This window comes from Lissotriton helveticus, chromosome 3_1 (genome assembly GCF_964261635.1).
Source record: "Lissotriton helveticus chromosome 3_1, aLisHel1.1, whole genome shotgun sequence".
Classification (NCBI taxonomy): Eukaryota; Metazoa; Chordata; class Amphibia; order Caudata; family Salamandridae; genus Lissotriton; species Lissotriton helveticus.
In genome coordinates, this window is record NC_136061.1 from 9,825,839 (window position 1) to 9,846,394 (window position 20,556).

Here is a 20,556-nt window from a genome sequence, read left to right on the forward strand (position 1 = left end):
ACCTCTGGTTATTCTAGTTAACGGGGTTCCGACAAAGAGTAAGAAAATCTGGCAAGATTTAGTGGATGTTAGGAAAGTCAAAAAGGCAACGTTGTATTTGGTCAAAAACAATGAGTACTACAAACATGTATGTGTTGGAGCAGAGGAAACAGCTGCAGATGAAGACAGTGATTGTTCAGCTGGCCAAATTGAAAAAGTTGATGTGTCTAGAAGTGAAGAAATATATGAACATTATACTGTTCATCCTTTGCATTCCAAAGAAGAGATGGGGAATGCAATTGACTTGTTTCAAATGAAAGCAGCCAGCAAAAGGAAGTCCCATTAGTGTATGGGAAGAAAGTTTGGAAGCTCGTTGTTTTCCACATTTATTTCCAACAGGTCGAGTTGGACGATATGACGATCGACCACTTCAAATTCCTGCTTCTGAATATCGAACTTTAAGATTATATGCTGAAGATCCAAGGTTTCGTCAATGCATTCCATATTTGTTTCATCTACTGTATGAAAGTGACTTGTCTGGGCTTTCTTATGCAGTAAACCATATACTGAAAAGTGGAGCACATCTGCAAAATGTTTCGGCGAGGGACTTTATGGAGAAAGTCAATCTGCAAGATAATATTTTAGAATCTCATCTAATCAATCTCATGGCATGTCAGCGTGGTACAAATGAGTATTGGTACCGTCGTCATGGGGAATTGAAATGTATGCTAAGAAAATTAGGAACTCCTACATGGTTCCTCACTCTTAGCTGTGCTGAGTATGCATGGGACGACTTACTTCAATTTCTACGAGAGGCAAATGCAAATATACAAAATATATAATTCAAAACTGCTGGAGAACTGTGTTCTTTGGATCCAGTGAATGTATGCAGATCTTCAAACATAGATTTGAAGCTATGATGTCTTTTATTACCAACAAAAAAAATCCTCCCCTTGGAGAGGTTTTGGATTTCTTTTGGAGAAAGGAGTATCAAGCGAGAGGTGTTCCTCACATATATATGTTGTTGTGGATTAAAGATGCACCCAAATTTGTAACAGATTCGGATGAGACAGTGATGAGCTTCATTGAAGAGTATTGAACATGTGCTGTTCCGAAAACTACCGAAGAAAACAGTTTAAGGCAACAAGTTTTACACTTTCAATCCCATCGTTGTGGAAAGTACTGTCGTCGAAAATTCAGAAACAAGGACAAGTTCTACACAAAATGTCGTTTCAGGTTTCCACGACCAGTGATTTTTAAAGGAAGAGTAAATAATTTGATGTCTTCTCTGCGACATACTGTGACGAGGATATCACCCAAAAATACATGCAATTTAAATAGAAACGAAGAGTCCAAGTACATCAACGACTACAACCCAGTGATTTTGTCCATGTGGAATGCTAACATGGATATTCAGTTTGTTGCTGACAACTCTATTGCTATGGCTTGATATGTGACGTCTTACATCACAAAAAAAGAAAAGACAGAACTGAAGGAAATGTGGGAGGATATTTCACATGAAAAGAGTCTAAGTAAGAAATTATACAGTTACAGTCTGAAGATGTTGTCACATCGAGAAATTGGAGCATATGAATGTTCTGATCGATTGTCATCAGCAAGTCTATATGCCAAATCTAGAACCATCATTTGGGTGAGTCTAGGTCTTGCTGCAACACGAAACCGAGTTTTGAAATCTGTACAAGAAATAGAGTATTTGGCGGAGAAAGAACCAGAAAGTACAGATATTTTGAAGACAAACATGTTGGATACATACTATCCAAATAGAAGTCCTTACCTTGAGAACGCTTGTCTCTATGAAGTGCTGCAAAGATATATTTATAAGAGGAACATCCGAGAAGATATCAATAATGGAATATATGCTGTCATTGGATGTGAAAGATGTCTAGTGAAACAGAGAAAATGTCATTTGATTAATCATCGAAAATTGAGTTGCGAAAATCCAGACAAAAGGGAATTTTACTATTTGGCTCTTTTGCAACTCTTTAAACCATGGCGTACAGAAGAGGAACTACTTGGAGATTTTCTCGGTTATGAAGACTCTTTTAATGCAACCAAGGATACCATAGAATGTCATGTTTTTTCCAAATTACCTGCAAATGTTGAACGAAGAAATAGAGCAAGAAGCAACAATTGCTGCAGAGATTGCGAGAGACAGTTCTCAAGACAGTCAGAGTTCTACTTCATCGAGTCAGGATCCACTAGGAGTACCAATTATTCAAAATGAGGCTGCCACTGCCATGGATGAGGTGGAAAGAGCTATGGAACAAGCTGAAGAGGAAGTAATTAACTTAGAAGTTATGGTGAAACAACTAAACATTGAGCAGAAACAGATATATGACGAAGTCACAGAACAGGTTGAACATGGATTCAGTCATGAGAAAAAAGAGTGCTCATGTACATCATTTAAGCTAGTCCGACTGTATGTGAGTGGAGAAGCGGGAACTGGAAAAAGTTTTCTGATTAAAGCAATTGCAACTTATTTGCAGAAAAGGACTGAATCAGTGTTGTCTTGAGTTGTTACTGCTCCAACTGGGCTTGCAGCACATAACATTAAAGGGATTACTTTACATCGTTTACTGATGCTACCAGTTGAGCATGATAACAAATTACAATACCACAAGCTATCTTGAGATGCTTGTTCTGAAGTTTCAAGAGTCCTGAAGAAAATGAAACTTATTATCATTGATGAGGTAAGCATGGTCTCAAATCTAATGCTTGCTTTTGTGCATTTGAGAATGCAAGAAATTCTTAGAACAGACTATGATGTCTTATTCGGAGGAAAACACATTATTGTTTTTGGAGATCTACTGCAGTTGACTCCAGTGAAAGGACAACCAGTGTTTAAAATGGTCACGCATGAAGATACCAGGAAGTGCCTAGGAAGCATTGGAAACATTAATATATGGTTAAATTTCAAATATGCAGAACTACTTCAAAATATGCGAAAGGCAAAGGATGAAGATTATAAAAATATTCTACAAGATGTAAGAATCGGAAAAGTTAGTGAGCATGGGAAAGAAGCTTTACATGCACGATTAATTTCAAATTTGTATCCAACTGAAAACATTCTTCCAGAGAATATTTTTAAGAAAATTAACGAGAACCAATCTGGGATATGTTTGATGCCAACTCTGAAAGAATGTTCCATCTTCAACAACAACAAAATGTTAAAGTTAGAAAATGAAGAGATTGTGAAACTGGAAGCTATAGATAAAATAGAGCATATGGGAGCAACAATTATTTTGTCTGAAAATTTGAAATCAAAATTGGATTCATTAGAGAAGAGTATATCTAAAGCTGCTGGTTTCGAAAAGACTCTGAATGTGTGTTTGAATTGTCGTGTCAGTTTGAGAAGGAATTTAAATGTTGAAAGAGGTCTGGTAAATGGAGCAATGGGTCATGTTGTTGATTTTGTGAATTACAAAAATAGAGATGGAATTGAAATTTTAAAAATTAAATTTGATGGCATTGACGAAAATGAACAAATTTGTCGTTGATCAGCTAGATTTTTGCTTGTGAAAGACTTATATGTTTGCAGAAAACAGTTTCCTGTTTGTTTGGCATATGCGGTGACAATTCATAAATCTCAAGGTTTAAGTGTAGATAGTGCTTTGGTGAACATTGGAAGTTCTGTGTTTAAAGAGGGTATGGCATATGTGGCATTATCACGAGTCAGAACTTTATCAGGATTGTACTTGATTGAGTGTGATGAAACAAAGATTTGTGCTGATCTAGATTGTGTTAAAGAATACAATAGGTTAAGAAGAGACTATGCTCCACATTTGCCTCAATATCCTCTGTTTGAAAAACATGTGGTAGGCTGAAAAAGAAGAAATGAGAATAATTGCAGTGAGGTAGTAGCAAAAAGACAAAAAGTAGATGAAACTGTAATTGTAAGCAGAAAGAAAAAGGATTCTGTTGAAGATGTTGTTGGATTTCAGTTTGAAAACAGTTCTGGTGTCAACTGCTATGCTAATGTAGTGATTAATGTTGTTTTTTTTCTCCCAAATTTACAAGAACAGATTGTTGAAAATCAGGATGAAACATTCTGCTGTTTATTGAATTCTGTGTTTGAGAAATGTAGCAGTGATAGAGCAAGAATAGAAAGTGTTTCAGAAATTGGAGATCTTCTAGACATATGTTATGGTCAAAATCAATTTTCACAGAATATTCAGCAGGATTGTCAGGAATTTTTAATGTATATGTTTGATGTATTGGAAGATGAAGGTGTAGATATAAAAAATCTTTTTAGCCTTTCTTATGAAATAGTACTAGAATATACACTGAAAGATTTATATATTTGACTTTACCAGACTGCAAATCAGTGTCTTTTAATAATCTAGTTAAAGCAGCTGATCACAATATGGTGTGTACCCAATGTAAGTCTGCAATGCTGTCCACATTATTTTTACAAACTTATGGTAAATATGTTATTTTAATGTTCCAACGATGTAGACCTGATGGAAGTAAAATGTCAACTTCTATTAAAAATTGTGTGGCTTCTCAGTTATCAATTTCAGGAAGAACTTTTGCAACTGTAGCTATTATTTATCATGACGGTCCTTCAACAACATCAGGGCATTACACATGCTATTTAAAATGTCGTAAAGGTTGGACCAACTGTAATGACACTCATTTGACTTTCAAACAATGTTTGCCTTTTGACTTAAAAAATTCATACCTAGTGTTTTTAGAACCAAAATTTAAGTAAAGGTAATTGCCCTATGAAGACAGGAGCAGTTAATAAAAGTTAGTCTGCTGTTTAAAATTATATTGTGAGTAAAAGTGATGAAGATAATATAAAAATTATAGTTCTCATAAAGGTACGGTAAGTGGATCGCATATTAAGTGATATCAGTATTATAGGATATGTTCAACATGAGAGAGCCAGAGATGGAATTATGAATATTTAAATATTGTGAAAATGTTGTTTGAGCCTTTCTTTCAGAACGTCGGGAAAACAGTAATTTTAGAATTTGTTTTAAGTAATTTGAAAATATACTGATACATCTGACACTATTTGGCCTTAAGGAAAAGTGAAGGAATGAGCAAAGAGTCATGACTGAAAAAAAGGAGCATATGAAAACATTAAAACATATTTCAGATGTTCTTCGAGCTTTTCTTCTAGAAAGTCAATGAAATGGAATTTTTAGAGAACAGCAGAGTACTTTCCAATGAAAAGGACCTTCATGATGTACTATTTGGCCTAAAGGAAAAGTAAGTGATTGAAAGATTAGTGTACATTTGTGATTTTTAAGTTTAGATGTTTTTTTTAAAACACAATCTTTTTGATTGTGTTTTTATTTCCCGCTGTCATATGATGAGTAGTTTGAACTCACTGTTTTAAGTGAAATTCAATATATTCTGAGAACAGCAAAAATAAACTATTTAACATGTTGTACAAGTTATTCTATAGTTTGTATTGTGTAATTTAAATTGTATTCCCATTGTCTCACACTCACTTTGCTTTTTGCATCCTCTTTCAGCTCTTTTTACTCACTTATAATGTCTTTCTCTCACTCTGTTTCACACCCATTCGTTTACTGCACTTCTTTCACAACCCCTCATTTTCATTTCAACTGTCTGCATCCCCTCTCTCCTTTGCACCACTTTTCAGCTTTCAGTCTCTCTGCTTTACTTCCCTTTTCCGTCTTTTCCTCCTTTGCTCTTTCAGTAATTCCTCTTTACTCACTCAGCAGTATTGTTGCACTCTATCACTATAACTCACCCACTCTCCCTCGCATATCTTTTTTTGCTCCTTTTTTGTACCTCTTCTCTCTATTTTCCGTTCACTACCTCTATGTCCTCAGTCCCTCACTCTCCTTGTGTTATGTTCACTTGTGTTTATCTACCTTCTATCATTTCTCTTACAACAACTTCACTGCTCCTCTCTCATCGTTCTTCATCCCATTTCTTTTACTCTGGTTCCATTACTACCCCTCATTTCCTATCTTTCAGTGTCCTTCTCTTTACTTTCATCACCGAATCACTTTCTCTCAGTACCACTGTTTTAGTCCTCTTCTCCTCTCTTTCCTTTTTTTGCTCCCTTACTCATTTCCTTTTCTCACTCATTGTACTCCACTTCACTCAGTCCTTCTCTTAGTCTCTCTGTCTACTAACTTCCTCACTCCTTTTCCCTCAATCCTTCTTTATTATCCTCTCTCCCTTCATGCCTTCACTCTATGACTCTCCTTCACTTACTCTCAGTTATCTTCCATTCCTCATTCTTCTAAATGCATCCTTAATTAGACTCCTTTCCCTCTCAGTCATTATCTTTTTACTTACTCCTGTTTCCTGATTTAGTTTTGCTAACTCACAATGTTTTAGTATCTTTCTTACCTTCAGTTCATTTCTCTCTTCTTCTCTTCCTCTCTGTCAGTGAATCTATATGCCTTACTCTTAGTAATTTGCTCTCCTTCTATTTCTTTTTCCCTCTTTTTGTCCTTCTACCTTACTTTATTTCCCTTTCTGTGTCCTTCACTCTTACTTTATTTCTAAATACACTGTTATGATTTTTAACCTCTTCATTTGTATCTTTTATTTTAAAATACATAATTTACTAATTATAACTTATTCTTTCTTCTCTCGTTCACAGATACAAAGTGTAGTAAAAAAAATAATTACATTTACATTAATTATATGGTAAGTGTGAAAAGAAATGTCGTTTGTCATCACCCTTTGCTTTAACCTCACTACTATTTTCTCACCCTACCTCACTCCTGTTTCTTTACTCTGCTTCCCTCACTTATTCTTATCCTCCATGTTTACTCCCCTTTCCCTAACTCCCCTCCCACATTCAACTTCTTTCACTCCCCATTCTTTACTTCCCTTACCCTCTGTTCCCTTCCTTTGCTCCCTCACTCATTCTCTTTCCCTTAATCATTTACTTCACTCCTACACACACCTCTCAGCCCCCCACCACACCCCCCCACCTCTGACACACACCCCACACACACACCACACACACACCTCACAAAACACACCCGCACACACACACACACACACTCCTCACACACACACACCCACACATCCCACACACACACACACACCCCACACACATACCCTCCACACCCACGCACCCCCCACACATACCTCACACACCCACACCTCCATCCACACCCAAACACCCCACACACCCACACCCACTTACACACCTTACACACCCACACCCCCACCTACACCCACACACCCCACACATCCCCACCCACACACACCTCACTCCCCCCCACACACACACCTCACAGACACACCCCACACATCCCCCACACACACCTCACCCCCCACACACAAACACCTCTGACACACCCCCCCCACACACACACACATACACACACCACACACACACCTCACACACACACACACACACACTCCTCACACACCCACACCCACACCCACACACCCCCCCACACATACACACACCCACATACACACCCCACACACACCCACACATCCTACACACACACATACCCCCACACACACACACCCCCACACACATGCACCACACACACACACACTCATTATTATTATTATTTTTTTGAGGGGGTGCGCGCCCTGGTACATGTACTGTTACACGTACCGGTACGCGTACCCTGGAGAAAAAAAGAAAGACAGAGTTTTTTTTTTTAAATTAGCATTTTTATATAAATTGGAGGTAGTTCTGAAAAGAACAGTTTTTTTTATTCCTTTTGTTGTTTTATTTTTTGTAATTGTTTTTTTTTTATTTTTTTACTTTTTTTGGCTTTTCTGAACAATTTTATATTTTTTTTGTAGTTTTTCTGGGGGTCAAACAAAACACAGGGAATTGCAAACAGCTCAACTGGAGCAAAAAAAATAGAAAAAAATTAAAGTTGCTTGCTGCAGTGATGGTTGTCTGCAGCTCGATTGAGTAAAGTGATGCTTTGCTCACCATATGAAATTGTTTTGTTGCAATATTTGCAAACAAATTTAAAATTTGCAAACCTGGTTTGTACATTAGGGACCATCTCCCTAGCCTCTGCATCCGATAGAGTGGGTTGATTGGAGGCGCTTGAAGAAAAAGGACGGGGAGGGTTCTTGGACAGTTCCCTGACCCCTGCTGCTGAATAATTGTTCGGGTGCTTCCTCTGCATATGTCGAATCATAGTGTGGTTCCCAAAAGAATACTTCTTATTTGGGTTCCCTCTTGACAGTTGTTCGCTACAGATGAGGCAAGTCACCTTAGCTGCATTCACTTTTTTTGCACCCCTTGGCATCTTGAAAAAGTTCAAAATAAAATGTTCCTTGGGTCTGTATGGGGGATTGTACTCAGGCAGGAATGTGTTCCTCCTCTCTTCCTCCTCCTCTTCGTCCTCCTCTTCTTCTTGACCACCAATGTGGTCTTGTGGTGGTCCTTGTGGTGGTGGTGGAGGTGGTGGTGGTGCAGATGCACCTGCAGCTGCTACTAGTGAAACCATTTCTCACAGAATGAATGCAGGTCTTCTTCACTCAAACAACAAAGTGAGAATGAGGAAAAAAGGTGGGGTCTTTCATCATTTGGAAAACAAAACTGTTGTGAACCAATCAAAAGTGTTATTTTCAGGTCTCATGACCTGCGCTTTCTCATCATTTGGAAACCAAAAGTGTTCTGAACCAATCGAAAGTGTTATTTTCAGGTCACATGACCCGATGCGCTTACGCTACGTGCCCCGGTGCGTGCCCGGGGGCGCGCCCGGCGGCGCATACGTTGCGCGATCGTATGCGCTCGGGTGCTTCCGAGTGCGCTTACGCAGTACGTCATATGACGCATCACGCGGCTACGCGATACGTCACGATGTTGTTTCCGTTCGCGGTATTGGCGCTAACGGGACGCTCACCGGTACGCGGCCCGCGCCGAAGCACTGCACTTACCGGTGAGCGCATCGATACGCGCACCTGGAGCGCTCCGGGGCAAAATAAATAAATAAATAAACAAATACTATTACATAATTATACAATATAAAATTAGTTATAAAAAAAATTACTTTTCATACCTATAGAGATTTGCTATTAAAAAAACATTGAAATTCACTGAAAAAAACATAGGTTTCACACCAGTTATAGTTAGGAATTAGCATTTAAAAAACCTATTAAATTCACTGAAAAACCATAGGTTTCACACCAGTTATAGTTAGCTGGAACTTTTACTCGCATAAAACCATTGAAATTCCCATGTTATAGTTAGTTGGACTCACTATAACTTGCGCGTGCAATGCACTGCTGATGACGTCACATATTACATCACTCATGACATGGTCAGTGACATCACTCATGACATCACTGATGACACCATCCTTGCGACACAGTGACAGACCTCCTTTCACTGTAATGTAACCCTTGAAACACATATTCAAAAATAGAAACTAAAATTTTCAAAAAAAGGAGATACCCATATCAGTTACAACAACCAATTCAGTAATTCCACTATCTATATACACATCCACTCATTCACCAACAGTTCTACATAGTCACTCATACATATACTCACTCATCATATGTAGTGATACACCTATACATCCTGTTACACACCGACAGTCATCCAAAAGTTACTCACACACATACTCACACATGCAAATAAACTATTGAACATCCATTTATTTGCATATAGAGCTATACACACACAACCACCTTACTTCTAAGGAAACTTACACATACTTACTCTCTTAAACAATCACTTATAGAAACACGTACTTATTTAAACAGGAACTCTTACAATCTCATACTCTCACATATACTCACATACATCAATATTCACATATACTAGATTAAAACATATGTAGTTACTGATAAAGACACTAGTGAGACAATCATTCACTCACTAACACACACATATACACACTAATCCACCCATACAGTCCTGCACATATGCTGTCCTCAAAACACATACAGAGAGTCAGTCATTCATGCATCTATGTGCTAGGTAATACCCCAACCAAACCATACAAACACTCATACTGATACTAAGAAAAACATCTAATAACCCATATACATACACATGTAGCTACTCACCAACCCATGCAGCCACTTATACACAAAGTGAAACACTAATACATATATTTAAATATTTAAACATTACTCACTAATATATATATTCACTAAGATCCACTTAATAAGCCAGTTAACCAATCAATTCTTTTTTTTAAAAAAAAAACATGTAAACAGTTATTTAAACATTTATTCTTCCATCAACTTTTACATATACATATATAACACACATTTATTTTTCAGAAAGACACACATTCACTGGATGGTGTCATCAGTGATGTCATGAGTGATGTCACTGACCATGTCATGAGTGATGTAATATGTGACGTCATCAGCAGTGCATTGCACGCGCAAGTTATAGTGAGTCCAACTAACTATAACGTGCGAATTTCAATGGTGTTATGCGAGTAAAATTTCCAGCTAACTATAACTGGTGTGAAACCTATGTTTTTTTCAGTGAATTTAATAGGTTTTTTAAATGCTAATTCCTAACTATAACTGATGTGAAACCTATGGTTTTTTCAGTGAATATATATATATATATATATATATATATATATATATATATTCACAGAAAAAACCATAGGTTTCAGGCCTTATATAGTTAGGAATTAGCTTTTAAAAAACCTTTGAAATTCACTCAAAAAACTATAAGTTTTAGGGGTGTTATAGTTTGCTGGACATTTCACTCATACGAAACCATTGAAATTGTTGCTATATAGTTAGTTGTACTAACTATATTTCACGCACCCGCAATTCACTGCTGATGATGTCACATATTAGATCATACATGACATGGTCAGTGACATCACTGATGACATCTCAAATGACATCATCCAGTGAATGGGGTTTGCTTCGTTATTTAAATATGCATTATATATATAGCAATTTGCATTGAAGAATGAGTGGATATATATAAATAAATATTTCGATGGAGGATTTAGTAGCAGTGTAATTGACTGTTTACTTGACCAATTTATAGTGTCTCACTAAATATAGTGGATAGTGACTAAACTGTGTGAATATCTGTATCACTTTGTCAGTTGTTGTGTAAACTGATTCTACAGTTGGTTACAAGCTATACGAAAGTCTATATTAGTTATTGATTAGTTAACTGAGTATTTGTTTGGGAGTGTGAAAGTGTGTGTGGTTCTTTGGGGGGTGTGTGACTGTCCAAAGATGTGTGAATAGTTGATTCAGTAGATATATGAAGTTAAAACTACATGTTCTAACAGTTTGGGTGAGTGAATCTCTTTATGGGTGTGTTGATGAGTAAATATATTTCTCAATGGTATATGTCCAACAAACTAGAAAAATAAAAGGCACTGTATGTGTCAGTTGTTGTATATAAATAAGTATACATAAGACACAATGATTGTGTGAGTGACTGTATGGATAACTGTATACTTGTAATAATGATTTTATAATTCACTAAGTATGACTTACTATCTAAATGAATAGATGAAGTGGTGTTTGTATAAGTGTTTTGCTAAGTAAATTTGTAAGTATGATCCATTGTTTGCATAAGTGAGTAGGATGACTTCATATCTGAATAGGATGTGTGCTTTTGTTTAATGTCGAGATAGGTGTAGAAGTATTTTTGATAGTGTTCTATTGTTCATTGACAGCATGTATGAGTGAATCTAGAGGTAAGTGATTAGATGTGTGTATACATCTATGAATCACTGAGTGGATTTTTAGATACTTGTATTGCTGTGACAATGGATTCAAATATGATACTCTGTATTTTACAAAGAGTGATGAAAGATTTTATTAGTGTATGAAAAGGTGTTTGTAATTGTCACATGGATGATGTTATCAATGATGTCATCAGTGATGTCATTTGAGATGTCATCAGTGATGTCACTGACCATGTCATGAATGATGTAATATGTGACATCATCAGCAGTGGATTGCGGGTGCGCGAAATATAGTTAGTACAACTAACTATATAGGAGCAATTTCAATGGTTTTGTATGAGTGAAATGTCCAGCTAAGTATAACACCCCTAAAACTTATAGTTTTTTTAGTGAATTTCGAAGTTTTTTTTGTCATAAGTAAGACTGTTAGCGCTCTAGTTGTTCTCTAGAACACTCTGGGACATTCTGTCATTGGGCTATACTTAGGCTACATCTGGGTGATATTTGGGCTACATTTGGGCTGTTTTGTCTCTGGTGGCCATCTTGGGAGACTGCATGTCAGAATTTTTTTATGAAATAGAAGAGGATTTAACAAGTCTGTTGATGAAAAGTATCATCTGCACATAACAGGTGTCAAGGACTGAAGAACTCACATTCACCAAGGATTGATTAAAGATTGAAAGGCAAGATAGAGGCAGGACAGCAAACATTTACACTTGGATGAAGCCTACTTGACTCCACATTCAAAGTTGTTCAGAAAGGTTTATTATCATGGCCATATGGACATATTTTAGAACCTCACAGTTGAGATGTCTTAGAAGTGTGAGGGTGTGAGGGGAAGAATCGTAGACCGACTACCAATGTTCATGTCTGAAGGGTTGTATTACTGGGGCCACCGTGGTAAAAAGCTGGTGAGTGGAGCTATGTCCAAAGAGGCGCCCAATGTATCGATCATGGACTCTACTCCCATGCCTTGGATCCCATTGGCCTATTATATCCATGTGGGGAAGGAGTAGTAGAAGATGCTGTCAACACATCTCCTGAGAGACTGGAAAAAGAACGTTCACATATTTGACAGATGTATTCCCGTAGCACATCATTTGTTACTGAATGTTACCTTATTATTGTTCAAAAAGATGTTATATTTTCTTAGTTCCTTTCGTTTTCATTCCTTTCCAATGCCTTTTTAATCTCTTCCCAGGTCCTGATCAGATCCGGTTAGTGAACGGCCCCTCTCTCTGTGCTGGAAGAGTGGATGTAAGGCACAATGGAGTGTGGGGTAAAGTCTGTGATGATGCCTGGGATCAGAAGGATGCATCAGTGGTCTGCAGACATCTTAGATGTGGAGCTGTGCAAAGCTATCAGTATAATTCATCATTCGGGATCAGCCCTTCGCCAGTTCTGATGAGTGATGTCCAGTGCCAAGGAGATGAGTCTGCCCTGTGGAAATGTGCACAGCGAGGCTGGAATGTTAATACCTGTTCAACGGGGAGGAATGCTGGAGTGACCTGTACAGGTAAGAAGTGTAAGGTGTGACCTGACCCCTGGTCACCCCCCACGCCGCACAGCTCCTCCTAACTGCCCGAGACTTTACCCCCGGTGCCGCCTGTTCACCCCTGGTATCTGTGCTCTTGCTTTCTGAATTGTATTTTGTTTGCTGACACTGATAATTGTGTCCTGATTTGTATTTTATTTCGTACTTCGTTTTGTTTGCTTCTTTCAGGCGCCCCTGCCCTCAGTGCCCCCCCGCTCCCCGCTTCCTGCCGTTGCTCCCCCACGGCCCTGCCCCCTTTTCCTTCTACACCCCCTGCCACTGCCCATTGGCCACCCCGCTCCTGGCACCCAGCTGCTCCTCCCTCCCACTTGGCCTCTTATGGAGGCGGCGCGGCGCAGGTGAGTGTAACCTGACCCCAGGCCACCCCCCACGCTGCACGGCTCCTCCTGACTGCCCGAGACTCTGCCCCCGGCGCCGACGGTTCGCCCCTGGTATCTGTGCTCTTGCTTTCTGAATTGTATTTTATTTGCTGCCACTGTTAATTGTGTCCTGAATTGTATTTTATTTTGTACTTCGTTTTGTTTGCTTCTATCAGGTGCCCTTGCCCTCTGTTCCCTTCCCACCCCCCGCTTTCCGCTGCTGCTCCCCCGCGGCCCCTCCCCCTTTTCCTTTTGTACCCCCTGCCACTGCCCATTGGCCACCCTGCTCCCACCTTCCGGCTGCTCCTCCCTCCAACTTCGCCTCTTATGGAGGCCGCACGGTGGCCGCGCAGCCCGTCTGTGCCTCTCCGCGCCTGGACCGCACCCAGCGACAGAACCCCTGGCCCCCGCCAAAGTCAAGTTACCCGACTGAGATAGGACTCCGCCGCCCTCAACGCACTCAACACCGGATGACCACCCGCCTGCTACCGAGCCACCCCGAAGCAAACCCACGGACCCTTCACCTGTCAAGCCTGCAAATTCACCTGCCTCCAAACCTGCAGACCTAACACTAACAACAACCAGCTCAAGTGCATCCTGCTCAACACCTGCTCCGTCCACAAACACGCCGTCGAACTCTGAGAACTCCTCGATACCACAGCACCAGACGTCGCCTTCCTAACGGAAACCTGGATGAACGCCTCCTCGGCCCCCGACATAGCCATAGCCATCCCGGACAGCTACAAAATTGCCCAGAAGAACCGCGTCAACAAAACCGGAGGAGGAATCACCATCATCTACAAAAACACTATCAGCATCAGGACCAACGCCGAAGACACACTCACCGCCGCCGAACACCTACACTTCCAGGTCCACACCGTCCCCCAGACCACCCTTAGAGGAACCCTCATCTACAGACCCCCGGGCCCAGGAACACAATTCGGCGAGACAATCGCCGACTTCATCAGCCCGCACGACCTAGCCTCTCTAGAGTACATCCTCCTAGGGGACCTGAATTTCCACCTGGAGAAAAAGAATGACAGCAACACCACCACCCTGCTTGACAACCTCGCCAACCTCGGACTCAAGCAACTGGTGGAAACGTCCACCCACCTCACCGGCCACACACTCGACCGCATCTTCTCCGCCCGCAACCACGTCTCCTTCAGCCACTCCTCCGGACTACACTGGACCGACCACAGCTGCATCCACTTCACCTTCAAAAAGACCACCTCCGACCACCAGACACCACAGATCCCCTGCAGATGCTGGAGCAAAGTCACCACAGACCAACTGACCACACCGCTGAGCCAGAACCCACCTGCCGACACCACCGACACCAACGATGCAGCGCACGACCTCGCACAGTGGATCACCAACTGCGCCGACGACCTCGCTCCTCTGAAGAAACCCCCAGGCAAGACTAGCAACAGAAAAACCGCATTGTTCAGAGACACCCTCAAAATCGAAAGAAATCATCCCGAACCCTCGAAAAAGCCTGGCGCCACAGGCAGACACATGAAAACATGACTACTCTCAAAAACGCCACCCGCGAATATCACCGGATGATCCGCACCACCAAGAGGACATCATTTAAAGAGTGGCTGGACAACAACGCCCACAACAGCAAGGAACTATTCAGCATCGTCCAAGAGCTCTCCAATCCTAGCGCCAGCAACAACGAAATCTCACCGTCACGAGACCTCTGTAACTCCCTCGCCACATTCTTCCACCGCAAGATCACAGACATACACGACAGCTTCGGACCCCAGACCCCACCTCCAACCACCAAACCAATGACCCCCACCTCCAGCCTCAATGCATGGACCCCCATCAGCACCGAAGACACAACCCGCGTCATGAACAGCATCCACTCCGGCTCCCTCTCCGACCCATGCCCTCATCATAACTTCAACAAAGCCGACACCATCATCGCACCCCACCTCCGGAACATCATTAACAGCTCCTTCACGTCAGCCACATTCCCTGAAAGCTGGAAACATGCAGAAATCAACGCCCTACTGAAGAAACCAACAGCGGACCCCAAAGACCACAAGAACTTCCGCCCCATCTCTCTCCTCCCCTTCCAGGCTAAAATCATCGAGAAGACCGTCAACAAACAACTGACGGCATTCCTCGTAGAAACCAACTCGGTTGACCCATCTCAGTCCGGATTCGGAACCAACCACAGCACCGAGACCGCCTTCATGGCAGCCACCGATGACATCAGGACCCTGATGGACAACGGAGAGACAGCCGCCCTCATCCTCCTTGACCTCTTGGCAGCCTTTGACAACGTCTGCCGCCGCACCCTAATAACCCGCCTCTACAACACTGGGATCCAAGGAAAGGCCCTGGACTCGATCACATCGTTCCTCTCCAACAGAACCCAGAGAGTCCGCCTCCCACCCTTCCGATCCGAGGCCACCAAGATCATCTGTGGCATAACCCAGGGCTCCTCACTCAGACCTACCCTCTTCAACATCTACAGGAGCCCCCTCACCGCCATCGCATGCAAACACAACATCAACATCATCTCCTACGCGGACGACACCCAACTGATACTCTCCCTCACCACAGACCCGCTCATCGCCAAAGCCAACTTCCAGGACGGAATGAAAGATGTCGCAGAATGGATGAAGCTCAGTCGTCTGAAGCTCAACTCGGACAAGACAGAGGTCCTCATCCTCGGACAATCCCCGTCCACCTGGGACGACTCCTGGTGGCCCACGACGCTGGACACCTCACCGATACCCACGGACCACGCACGCAACCTGGGATTCATCCTGGACTCCTCCCTCACGATGACCAAACAAGTCAACGCAGTCTCGTCCTCATGTTTCAACACCCTGCGCATGCTCCAAAAGATCTTCTGCTGGATCCCCACCGAAACCAGGAAGACAGTCACCCAAGCCCTCGTCACCAGCCGACTGGACTACGGAAACGCCCTGTACTCAGGAACCGCAGCCAAACTTCAGAAACGCCTGCAACGCATACAGAATGCCTCCGCAAGACTCATCCTCGACATCCTTCGCTGCAGCCACATATCTATCCACCTGAGAAACCTGCACTGGCTCCCCGTCAGCAAGAGGATCACGTTCAGGCTGCTCACCCACGCACACAAAGCGCTCCACAACACGGGCCCCGAATACCTCAACAGCCGCCTCTCGTTCTACAGTCCCACCTGCCAGCTCCGCTCCACCAGCCTCGCCCTTGCCACCGTCCCTCGGATTCGCAGAACCACCATCGGAGGAAGATCGTTCTCCTACCTGGCAGCCAAGACATGGAACTCCCTCCCCGCCCACCTACAACTGACCCAGGACCATCTCACCTTCAGGAAACACCTCAAGACCTGGCTATTCGAGCAGTAGTGGCACCCTCTCCCTTCACGGGTGGGTTGCGCGCTTTACAAATTGTTTGATTGATTGATTGATTGAGTTTAAAAACAAGCTTCATTGCATAATGAAGACATTATTCACTTCTGTCAAAAGACAAAAGTGACCTCTGGTGGCAAGCATTTCATCAGGTGGGTCTGTATGAACCATTAAGACCCTTCATGAAATATTTTCAAGCAGATAACTATGCACTCTGGAGCCAAAGGTGAACCTGCAAATCTTCTTCCTGCCTGTGTGCTTGCTCTGGCTTTCGGTAACTTCCCAACAGTTATGACTCCTTCAGGAAAAGGAGGGTTTCACAAGTCAATCCCTGCCCTCTGTCGAGCCACCTAGAAGATGACATTGTGATTTTTCTTGCCTGAGTCTAGTTTGCACCATCTACTTATGTGTTTTCTAAATTTTAAACACGTAGCAATGATCCCAAGAATTAGTGACAATGTCTACTACCCTGCGCTCTAGTATTCCCCATCTCAGTCCCCCCCTACATCCTTCCCTCTATCATTCCCTCTGTCCTTCCCTCCATCCCTCCCTCTGTCCTTCCCTCCATCCTTACCTGTGTCCATTTCTCCTGCCTTCCCTCATTTCCTTCCTCCTTCCCTCCATCCTGCCTTCCCTCTGCCCTTCCATCCTTGCCTCAGTCCATCCCTCCTGCCCACCCTAATTCTATTCCTCCATGCTTCCATCCTTGTCTCCATACTTCCCTCCTGCCCTCCATCCTTCCCTCCACCCTTCCATCCCTCTATTCATCTGCCCTTATTTCTCTCCATCCCTCTCTCCATCCTTCCCTCCGTCCTTCCCTCCCTCCATTCGCGACTTCCCTCTGCACTCCCCTCCCTCCAGCGTACTTCCCGCCTTCCCACCCTCCATCCCTCCATCCTTCCTTCCCTCTGCCTTTCCCTCCCTCCAGCTCACCTTCTTTTTCTTTGGCATCTCTATAAGCTTGGCATTTGCAGGGTGTCGATAGAGGGAAGTGGGAGGATACAGGGAAGAGGGGGAGTATTTCCGTTAAAAGAAAAGAAATACTCAGAGAAGTGCAGAGATTGTTGGCATCTTGCAGAGGGAAGGGGCGGAGCCATCGCATATTGTTTAAACTGGGATAAAGAAGAAGGACCAAGGGGTAGTTAAAAAAAATAAAACTACAGAAGGATTGTGATAAATATTTGTGGTCCCCAAAAATGTTGTATTGAATGAGTCTTGTTACATGGCCCTGGGGGACATTGTCAACATTACTAAGTTAGAAAGAGCTTCGCTACCAGGATGCTACTTTTGCGCATGTTACTACATGACTCTGTTTATGCCTTTCACATGAGAACCATCTGCTTTTTACTTTCTCTGCTGCGCTCCTGGAGTTTTCTGAACACGTTGTACAAGGTCGATAAAAAATGCCACTTGTTATTCTGTGCTGGTCAGTCCCTAGCACCTAGACATAACATGCTAAGCACAGCTGCAATGCTGGAGACTCGTGCTTTGATATTACGGGGATGGATGTTGTTTTACCACTCACTTGGAGAGAGACTTTCCATGGAGAAGAGCTACGCTGTTCCTATGATGTAAACCTTCCATCTAGGCTTTAAGGTATGGGGTCTGCCATCAAAGCCCAAAGATCTTCTTTTATATAAATAAACGTCTTCTAGCCAAGTAGAGGGTGGTTGGACCTTAAAGTCCTTATTCCATTGTCTTTATAAAATGACTTCACCCTTTGTATTCTATGGGATTTTAACAATTCTAACCATTCTTTGTTTGTGCATTTTGCTGCTGGTACTTTGTAGAGAACAATAGTTAAAATAAACATTTTGAAATATTACAGTGACTCTACCTATTCTCACTGTGGACAAGTACGACTGAGTGAGCGAAAGAGTATGTCTTGCTAATGCAATTCCTGCGAGAGTCATGTACTGGGTTGTCTATTCATTTGCAGCTTCGTGATTTTTGGAGGAGAACGAATGAGATACTATGGCTAGTCAGTTTTGTGATTTTGGGTACTAAGGTGATAGATTGGTACACCCCTATACAGCGAGGTCCTGTCTTCCTGCGCATAGTTTTGTGTAGGTGCAGAATCCCTGCAACAGTCTCTCCTTGATATTATTCTGCTATGTGACCATTTAAAACTGACACTTCTGCACTGGCTCTGTCCTCCGTCTTGCCATAGTGTGACAGGAGCCAAAGATATTCTATCCCTTTAAGTGCTCAAGGGTTACATTCTTCAACAAAACATTAATTTTGCCCCTGATCCTGCTGCAGTTAAGGTATTTTATACCCCTTCGTTGTTGCTTCCTTCCGCTCCCGCCTGTCGTTGCTTGCCCATCTCTTCAACCTCTCCTGCTTCCATGCTTGACTCTTCCCCCACTCGTCGCTTCTGCTTTTTTTCCCCACGATCTGTCATACTTCTAACAGCTGCTGATGGTCCTTGAGGTAGGCTACAGAAGTGTCCCAGGTTGTCCCTAGATATCTATAGCGACAACATAGTGCGTTCTCGATGCATCTGTTGTCAGACGCCTATTCCAATCATTCTCAACTGGTCTATTAACAATCACAAGACCCCTCAGGAAAACTCATTGGTTTATAGAAATAGAGGCACGCTGACATGTATTATGCTCAATGCCAGATCACTAGTGAAGCCTATTCTGGAATGCACGCTCTTATTGGGGGATTATAATGTCAAACTGGCTTTTATCACTGAGACTTGGACTGACAGCTACTCTGGCCTCGATCTGGTGAAAGCAATACTGCCAGTTTTTTTTGCTATATACTAGATCAGCCAAATAAGAAGGGGGGAGGGCTTGCTAATATTTATCACAAATCACTCTCGGACAATTTTGCCCCAGCCTCCAATCTGGCGTGTGAGGCACTAGCTTTCATTATTTATTCTGGCTCTCATAGACCCTTTAAAAGGATGCTTATATATCGACCTCCGGGCTCCAAAAGTAGCTTTCTGGACTCCCTGGGTACATTGATGGAAGAAGGACTGTCTTTAGAGTCCTTCTCAGTGTTGGGGGACTTCAATTTTTATCTGGATAATACCAATGAAGCTGAAGCATCCAGGCTGAACCAAATCGTGGGCGCCGGAGGCCTTGAACAACTGGTGAGGCTTCCGACACATGAAAAGGGTCATACCGTGGATGGTATATATTCCAACAACAAAGATTTAGATGAGATTTTGGTTCTTCCGATCTCGTGGTCAGATCATTGTGCGATCAAGTTTGAACTAAAGTGTTCTCTGGATCACTCCTCGGGTCAGAAACAGATTAATGAGATTGCAACTAGTTCTTGGGGTAATCTGGATGTGGAGAGGCTGGGAAATGTTCTGGAAAACTCAATGTTCCAGCTTCCGTTGGACAAGGAGGAGGCTACGACCATTTACAATAAATGGCTCTCGGATGCCTGTGATCAACTTGTTCCCTACAAAAAATGTATTCCCAAACGGGCTTCTCCATCTGCTCCCTGCTATTCGGAGGAGCTCAGGGCCAAGAAATTGGTCTGTAAACATGCGGAAATGAATTGGCGAAAATACTATGCCGAATGTGAGAAGGAAAACTATAAAACTTGTATTTCTACTTACAAACAAGCACTTTTGGAAGGTAAAAAAGAGTATTTCTTGCTACAAATAACCATGGCGGAATCTAACTCTA

At 42.3% G+C, this 20,556-nt stretch overlaps 1 protein-coding gene across 1 annotated transcript in view; it reads left to right on the forward strand.

Moving 5' to 3' along the window:
- The window catches only part of LOC144822034 (CD5 antigen-like), a 788,570-nt gene that overhangs the window by 404,717 nt on the left and 363,297 nt on the right, over positions 1-20,556 (forward strand). The window contains exon 4 of the mRNA XM_078679102.1: positions 12,820-13,134. Coding sequence (XP_078535228.1) covers positions 12,820-13,134 — 315 coding nt within the window. The remainder of the gene's footprint in view (positions 1-12,819; positions 13,135-20,556) is intronic.